The sequence below is a fragment of the Pholis gunnellus genome (genome assembly GCF_910591455.1).
Source record: "Pholis gunnellus genome assembly, chromosome: 16".
Classification (NCBI taxonomy): domain Eukaryota; kingdom Metazoa; phylum Chordata; class Actinopteri; order Perciformes; family Pholidae; genus Pholis; species Pholis gunnellus.
The window spans coordinates 9,717,785-9,726,860 of record NC_136543.1 but is presented as its reverse complement, the minus strand read 5'-3'; the positions used below and the strand labels follow the sequence as shown (position 1 = coordinate 9,726,860).

Below are 9,076 nucleotides of genomic sequence, written 5' to 3'. Positions count from 1 at the left end.
TTTTATAAATCTAAATATGCCTAGTAAAATTACTAGTTCAAGTCAATAGTTCAAGTCTGGTGGACAATGTATGATGTCTCATATTGGTTTGGATAGTATTGATTATGGATGTGATCAATCTTCATATAAATTAAATACAGAGGCATTTTCAGTGGTGGAAAGTAATAAGTACATTTAATGAAGTATCGTGCATAGTATATATTTGAGGTACTTTACTTGAGTATTTCATTTTTGTGCTGCTTTCAAACTGCACAACATTTCGGAGGCAAATATTGTACTTCTTTATTCTACTACGTTTGTTTTACAGCTGCAGTTAGTTTTCAGATTAATATTTTACAGTAATATCTTTTAGAGATTAAGATTTTACTGTACTTTTATTTAAGTAGTAAGTAAGATCTCAGAACTTCTTCCACATAATACAGAAAAGATAAACTCATATATATTTTCAGAAACGGTTGGGATGCAATTTACAAACTGCTTTGATGTCCTATGAAGGTGTTTGCATGAAAGATAAACATCCTTTTGCTTATGAATGCCTTCAGGCACTCTCACATGGAAATCTAAAAACTTTTTTTTAGATTCAGTTAAACCGTCAGTGGAGTCGCATGTGTGTGTGTTTGCATGTGTGTGAAGGGCGAGCATGTGTTTGCGTGCGCGGTGGATGATCACTGCTTTCCTCCCTTGTCTAATTTGTTTTACAGAGCACCTGGGCCTTTGCTGAGCTCTCTCTGTATGTGTTTGAATGGAACTGCTAGATAAATAATAGGCTGAGTCCTTTTCTGCAAACAACACACTGTGGACAGAGATAAACAACAGAATGACAACAGAGGAAGAGAGACAAAAATACATTTAAAGTAGAGGAGAAATATGACGAACAGCTGATGTATCCCACACATATTTCTATCTAACTTTATCAACACTTTTACATCTGTGGACGACTGAATGGGCTCCCGAGCACAGGCCTTGTGATCACTTGGGTCTGTGCCCAGAGCCTCTGTTTGAAATTAATGTAAACATCTCTTGTTGGAAAGTCAAATAAAACGTGTACACAAAGATGCAACACAACTACATACTATGCAAAACCGCCACAAATACACAAAAAACAAGTACAAACCGCCACAAATACACAAAAAACAAGTACAAAGAGACACAAAACTGCCACGAAGAGACACAGAACAACTACATGATATATTTGATATAAGTCTTGTTTTGTCTACTTTCTGGTACAGGTGTTTTGTTTCTATTCTGTCTCTAAATCTTCTGTTTTGTTAATTAAAGCCTAATTTGAAACTTGGCGTTCTGCTGTCATAAAATGACTATTAATAGACGAAAAAATTCCACAAAGAGACACAGCACGACTACAAAGAGACAGAAGTTTCCACAAAGAGACACAAAACAACTACAAAGAGACACAAATTACCACAAAGAGACAGAGAACGACTACAAAGAAGCGCAACCTACTATAAATAGACTCACAACGGCTATAAACAGTGGCAAAACAACTACAAAATAGATGCAAAACAATTACACACAAAAAACTATGTAAAACTATCACGAAGAGAGCAAAACTACCTTGCATAAAGAGACACAAAATACCTACAAAGAGATGTAAAACTACCACAAAGAGACACAAAACAACTGCAAACAACGTGGGGCCCGTTGTCTCAAAATCTGTTCATATATGAATCATTAACTCTACTCAGAAATCTAACTGAGAAGTAATGAGAGAAGTTTTGCTTGACTTAATCAAGATAATGGTTATGTATTGTTTTTTTCCCTATCTGTACCTTTCCCCACTGGACTCCTCCCCACTGGAATGTTTGGCCATGTATGACAGCTGGAATAGTGTGAAGGCTACTGTACAAGCTGCCACAAGCAGGCATGAGCAAGACAGGAAAGTCATGGGCCAAGAGCCACAGAATACCTTCATCTGTATGTGTGTGTGTGTGTGTGTGTGTGTGTGTGTGTGTGTGTGTGTGTGTGTGTGTGTGTGTGTGTGTGTGCGTGTGTCCCACTCTGTGAGAGAGGTGAAAGGTGTATCCTACATACCTGGAGTTTTTTCGCAGGGAGAAGCAGCTTGTCTGGACTTGGCCAGGATTAGGTGTCAGAGTCTACCTGTTTGAGCACAGAAAGTCACAGCTGAGACAGACGGTGAGGAAAACATGGTGGGATGGAGGAAGAGGAGGATGACATGGGGAGGAAGGTGAGATGACTTAGAATAGTCTCATGAATCATAAATGCCATGACATATGTGTTTTAAACTGACAATTGATCCAATGCTGTTGACTCCACTCACTAACGGCCACAGTTGCTTCAGAGCTGCTGCTGTTCGTCACCACCTTCACAATGAGTGTCTGTCTGCCCGACCCCGGGCCTCGCCTCTCCTTCAGTTGCACTCTGCGTGTAGAAGTGGATGTGTGTGTGTCGAGGTAAGAAATGAACCTTCATTAACCTGAAGGCATGGTTTGCCATCTTGATGTGGGTCAGTTTTAATAAACCAGTGAACAGATACATTCAACTCAATTTGTACCATTAAGTTTGGTTTGAACTCCCCCCCCCCCCTCAGAGATAGATCGATGTGTGATATTGGTGGTTTAATATTTGATCTTTGATCTCATTTTTTCTTTGGCACAAACACTGCTGTTAAATGCTTTAACAAACCCTGTGTGTGCTTTAGACTGCATGTCATTTAAATCACGTGGTAACGAGGCCTCTAAAGGCGGCAGTGAGAGTTGCCAGCATGTGGATGTGTTGTGACTGGGTCACGGCTTGTGTACAGCCCGACTGGTCTGGCAACATTGTGACTTGTCACGGTGGTGCGGCAGCGGCGGCAGTGGACTGTGGCAAAACCTGTTGGTTTGGAAAAAAAAGGGAAAGCATGAAGGGGGAGGGCGAGCAGGGAGAGGAAGTTGCCAATGGGGAAGAGGAAATCAAATTTCCTCTTCCCTCAACAGCCTCCAGAGAAACAAGGAGGTCACACTGACTCCCTGACGGCCCCAGTTTCTCCCTCTCTGAGGGAAGGTCGGTTGCCAGACCACGATTCTCTACCCTGAAATGCATCTTTAAAAACTCTTTCCTGACCCTGGCTTATCCTCTTGAAAACTATAGCTGACCCTGGTTATGTATGCGGTTGTGCAGTGAGAAACATAAATCAGAGACTGTAAGAGATCATTTACAACAAAAGAAATCCTTCAAAAACAACTTGGCTGAGCCGAAAGTGAACCTGAAAACCCTTGTGGCGGGAAGAAAATTCCCAAATGTGGGGGGGGGGTAAAATCTCAGGCTGTCTGCGGCAAACCCCTGCTTATTCATACACACAATGGAGAGCCATATGAAATTCTCCTCCGCTATTGAGAAGCTGACACCTGGAAGATTTGCTTTCACACAGGCCCTAAGGCTGGACAGCCTCACCCCAAACCTAAGCTAGCAAGTCCCATGCACAACAACATCAGGGTGGGGAAGGGAGGGGGGAAATGAGCCCCCCTCCCTTCTTTCTTTTTACTTTTTTAGCCTCCTTCTGAAAGCATAATCACATCCTTTTCTCGTGAGAGATATCCCCCACCCCTCTACACAAAAGACTGAAAGGATTGTCTCTCTTCTCTTATGATGAAGGGGGATAAAAGCAGGAAGGAGGAGGGGGTACAATGGCAGGCTGCAGACTTTTCTCACAATGATAACATTTCTTCAGGAAAGTCATGACACCTAACTGTCTGGAAGATTTCCACCAGGAATGAGTAATAAAATGACTTGTTGGTGAATACAAATAAACACACTTTGACTTATTTTTAATAAAGAATTATATGTCTGACTGATTTATATGTTGATGTTATTTGGATTGTATGGGAGTCTTTCTTTCCATCATGTGAAAACTGGAGTTGCAGTCAATTTCCATATTAGCTGCATACAGTCAAATACAGAGCGGAGGTGAACAGCTCCACTGTTCCCACAACCAAAAACACAGGTAGAAAAGATAAACTATCTGATCATCACATCATGGGCTGTGCAAGTTGTGCTGCATCTGTTAATAAAAACATACACCAATGAATGCTGTCAAATAGTCAAGACTGATTTTACTGGGCAATGCCTGCAGTACATATTTGATATGTTTGAGATTGTTGTACTGATAATTCAGCTATTTAAACATGATTACAAACCATTACTATACTACGTCAGCTATAGTGTTAAAGCCTGTGTGTACATGTTGTGGATGCTGGTGGCTCAGCAACGGATTTGTCCCACACAATACTCCTTTATACAGTTGTCGTCATACGTACCTGCCCCCTTGTGTTTCTCTGGGGTAACAGCTCGTTGTAATCACTTGTCTCTCAAAAAGTATGCAAAGAGTTTGGGTGCAGTGCATACACATTATTATACCGACAGGTTGGAGGTGTTTAGCTTAGTAGTAAAACCAACAGTAACACAGAATGTGGCGCAGAAGGTTCAACAGATAGTAAACAATCTAACAGACAAAGTTACAAAATGCTTTCCAGTGTAGAGAGATCCAACGCTGAACAAATTATACAGATCTGTACAACAGGTAGACAACTATTTTCTACATAAAACAAACAAAAAGAAAAACAATCAAATGAAAAAAGGTGACATTTTGGCACATAATCTTTCTCAAATGTCCTTTTAATTGCATACTTACGCAGCAGAGACAATTGGAAATAGGTGTGCCATCTCCTAATTCTAAACAAACAATGAAACATTAGGACTACATTGAGGGCAAAACAGGGTCAACATTGATAGAAGGGATATTGGACAAAGTGCAAAAAGAAATAGGCTACATTATTTTATGCATATGTACCAGAGCCAGATGTTTGGCATCTTTTCTTGGCTGCCAGTTCATTCATGTCTGGCGTTAGGTTCTGTGCTGTGGAAACCCTCAAGATGGAGTGAAGGTGTGCATCAGTGAGATGACTCCTGTGTGGGGTTTTCTTCATCTTCATCACAGAGAAAAGCTGCTCACACAGGTATGTGCTTCCAAACACGCAGAGCGTTTGAGCAGCATGTCGGCGGAGTTGAGGCATCGTTTCGGGGATGAATCTTGGAAAATAGATACAATCAGCTAAAGCAGGTCTGTAACTCCAGCTTTAATCTCCTGTCTTCACCACAGGCTCAACAGACGTATGGTTCTTTTCTTTACTCTCTTCAAAAACATGAAAATACATTAAAAAAGTAGTAAAAATACAACAAAAAGAAAATATGTGTTACGTCGGGGAATCGAATACCGTTCTTGCGGCGCTGACCCAGGCGGAGATAATGTCCACTACATTAACGAGGAGGAGCCTTGAACACCATGTGACCTGATCTATAGAATCAGTGGGCTGACACTGAGTAGCTAATTCATATTAATTAGTTGTGAAGTGTGTTTTAAATTTTAAAAAGTATAGTTTGTAAAACGTCGCTTCACTGTGGTGGAAAAAAGTCCAGCTGTGAAATAAAGAAATCCTGCTTACCTTTAAAAGAAAAACAGGCAGCCTCTAAAAATTGTAACTGGTTGATGTCTAAAGAGGAAAATATTGTACTTTTTACAACATCTCAGAGGTAAATATTGTACTTTATACTGTAATGCATATGACCATGCAATAATGAGGACAAACGTGTTATGATTTAAGCAGTGGATAAACTGTAAATTCCATCTTGGGATCATCATGAAGCATTTAATGAAAAACATCTTATATTTTAAGAAAATCGGATTCACTTTCCTCTCCAAATGTCAGTTTATGTGTAAATGTACCAACCAAACTCTGCCACATGGGGGCGACCCTTCCGGCGTCTCTACACTACCTACAGTCAGCCAGCCCTATCGGTGCGTTCATGGATTCGTCATATAATCGTAGAAATAAAGTGTCCCAAGGGAGCTTCCGTGGTTAATTCCATTGGTTGCTTAATTTATTCCCTACAGCAGGCAAAAGCACCGTGTCTGACAATGAAAACCTATATTAATTTACCTCTTTCGCGAACAATCACAGCTATAATACTGATGGATAATTTGCGTTATCCTATTATCCTTAAAATCGCAGTTTGGTATACTGCTGCCTTGTAGACCCCTGTGTACCCCTGAGATCGTATATTACGAGTGTCGTTGAATGCAACAGTAGCCTTCAGCTGTCTGGGAACCGAGCAGCTGTCACACTTCTGTGTGTGCGCCTAGAAAACGACACGCATTGTTATTTCCAAGAGGTAAGAATTGCTGTCCTTTTAAACTTGTATAAGCTTTCACATACCGCTCGTACTTTTAAATATTCAGTTTAAGGTTAGCCGGCTAGCTAACGCCATAGCTGAGGCTAGCATGTAGGCTAACATGTAGCATGTAGGCTAACATGTAGGCTAACCCACGTTACAGCTCCAGGCAACAGCTCGATTAATACAATTAATTTTAACTGTGTCACCTCGATCACAGTGAGACAGATGTGTTGTGGTAACATCTGTTTTTTTTTCTCAGTGAGCCCAATAGGAGGACTTTGTCCGAGTAGTAAACTTAAGAGCTGCAGAGGATATTAACTCTCAAGATACAAACATTAGCTTAATTCTGTTTGTATCCTCTCATTGTTTTCTGTATCTGAGGAGTTATATCACCGATATTAGTAATTGCATTATATTCCTCAAGCTCTAAGCACCAATGAAAAGCTAATGGTGTTGACAGAATATACATGCTGAGTGCTTAGCAGGCGTGCTATATTGCCCACAAGCTAAACAACGCTAGTTACCACTGAATAGCTGACTAACAGCGTATTATTTATAGGCTTTGCTAGTAGGCAAGGGTCGATTACTAACTGAACAAAGTGGGCATCCCCCCCCCAATGTCCTTAGACCTTCAGGGGCTTTGAAGTCCCCAATCAGAGTTTGATCATTTGGGAGCATGCACCACTAAAGTGAATGTACTGGTAAGAGCCATAAGGTGGGTGCTGCTTCGATGCCTGATATTAGGTCATTTGGTCCGTTTTTGAAGTGCGCTCAATATTGCAGTAAATCTGGAGATCAATCTGCTAAACCTTGTCCTGCTTTAATTAAGAAACATATGTTGTCTTTGCTGATTAAAACCTGGAACCAGGTTTATCCAAATAACTTTGTAAACTTGCTTCCTGGCTAAGCAGTTCCCACGTTGTTTAATGAAATCCGTTACTCCCTACCCTTATGCCAGTCAAGGTTGTATAGCCCTGTCTGTGTTTTATCTGAAGCACCTGCACTTCAGTTCACTGAAGCTTTATCTTGTTCACTTTGCCTGACCTTTTTACTTGCTTTTTACAGTAGCTGATTGTAAGAAAGGCTTTGGATTAGCCCTGCAAAAGACAAATAATACAGACAATAATGAGAGAGTTGCAGGAAACATGGTGTTATGACATCCTTCTGTACACTATAAGAACTATTGATAGTCTGTTACTAACTGACTTGTTTGTGGTAGATGTGTACCAACCAACAACAATAAATGATGTGTATCAGTAAACCTGAAGTCAATTGTCCATCCTTCGTCCCCTTTAGGCTTTGCCAGAATGGCTCGCGGGCATCAAAAGCTGCAGTCTCAGCAGAAAAACGCTAAGAAACAGGCGGAGATGAAAAAGGCCAAGGGTCACGATCAAAAGACGGCAGCCATGGCAGCGCTAGTGTTCACCTGCGCTGTGTGCAGGGTGAGTATGACGTCTCAACTGTGACACCCCGAAAAGCCCAAACCTGACTCTGGATGGGGGAAAAGATGTTTCATTTCCATTAAAATTGTTAATTCTGCTGGCGTTTGGTCCCTTTTTTATATTTTATATTTGTATAACATCCTTTGATCACTGAGAAGCTATATTTTCCAAAGATTAGGCCTATGCCATTTCCCTAAATTTTAACATATTTGTTGGATGTATTATCCCTTCCTGCAGTCCCAGATGCCCGACCCAAAAACCTTCAAGCAACACTTCGAGAGCAAGCACCCGAAATCCCCTATGCCCCCTGAGTTAGAGGGAGTGGAGGCATAAACGCTCACCCTGGACTTCCTTCACGGCCCTGCACCGACTCTGCACTTGGTCTCAGTCTGACAGGAAAGGCTGATTTGACGTAATTAACATGAAGCAGTTAACTTCATTTAGGCTTTAAACGGGCCGGGTTGCCTTTAACACAGTGCTTCCTCCCACCCAGTCCTCTTTTGGCTTGTGTTTAATTACATGCAGAACTAAACTTAAACACCCGTTTTAATTTCAGGGCCACTGAAGACCGATTCAATCCAAGTGGTGAAAGTTTCTCTCTTCATTCACACAGTTCCTCTGAACAGATGCCTCGCTGCCCTGATGTGTCTTGGTGCTAACGCTCGTACCTCTCTATCTGAGCCTTTTGATGGGTTAACATGACACGTGAGGTAAAAGGAAACGGCTTCCTTAAACAAAGCACGGATTTCGCTTGGGTGGGAGAATTTTTATATTTGCTGCAATCAAGATAATGATATAACAAATGTGTACTTTGAGTATTGGATCAAAAAAAGGATCATATTCTCATATTAGTTGTTTAATATGGAATTATTCCACAATGCTGTCTGCCATATAATACTGCAATCTTTCATCTAATAAGAATTTTATGTTGGGTCACAAAAATGTGAAATTTTCCACCCATCTCAAAGCTGCTACTTGAGTTGTAAGTTAATCAGATTTAATGGGAGCGTGTCAGCAACATATGTACACTTAGAAAATGAATGCTTCAATGATGTATTATAGCATTTTATTAAATTTTACTTTGTTGTATATCTGTGTTTCTTTTCATAAAATGACAACTTTTCTGCCTGAGGGTTTTGTTTTACTAGAATTCACTTCACGCTGTTGTTGGCCCAGTGGCTCTTCCTGTATTTCTCTGCTGCTCTGCTCACATTGTGTAAATGTGGATTCTTTATTGGACACCAGCTGTCATGTGCAATAATTATGAATTTGTTTACACACTATTGCATTTAATCAGTCTGGAGCCTTCATATTGTGACTAAAGGGACGACTCGCAGACAGTAATTGACATGTTAGTAATCTATACATTTACATATAAATCTGTTGCACATTGAGGTTTTAACACCCGGACCCGGTTTCAGAAAGCGGGTTTAGTGAAAGCTCTG

At 40.8% G+C, this 9,076-nt stretch overlaps 1 protein-coding gene across 1 annotated transcript; it reads left to right on the top strand.

Moving 5' to 3' along the window:
• The first annotated feature begins 6,086 nt into the window (after positions 1-6,086).
• On the top strand, positions 6,087-8,762 carry znf706 (zinc finger protein 706). Its single transcript, XM_079175533.1, has 3 exons — positions 6,087-6,186; positions 7,486-7,631; positions 7,869-8,762. The coding sequence occupies exons 2-3, from the start codon at positions 7,497-7,499 to the stop codon at positions 7,962-7,964; spliced, it is 231 nt and encodes a 76-aa protein (XP_079031659.1). The 5' UTR covers positions 6,087-6,186; positions 7,486-7,496; the 3' UTR covers positions 7,965-8,762.
• The last annotated feature ends 314 nt before the right edge of the window (positions 8,763-9,076 follow it).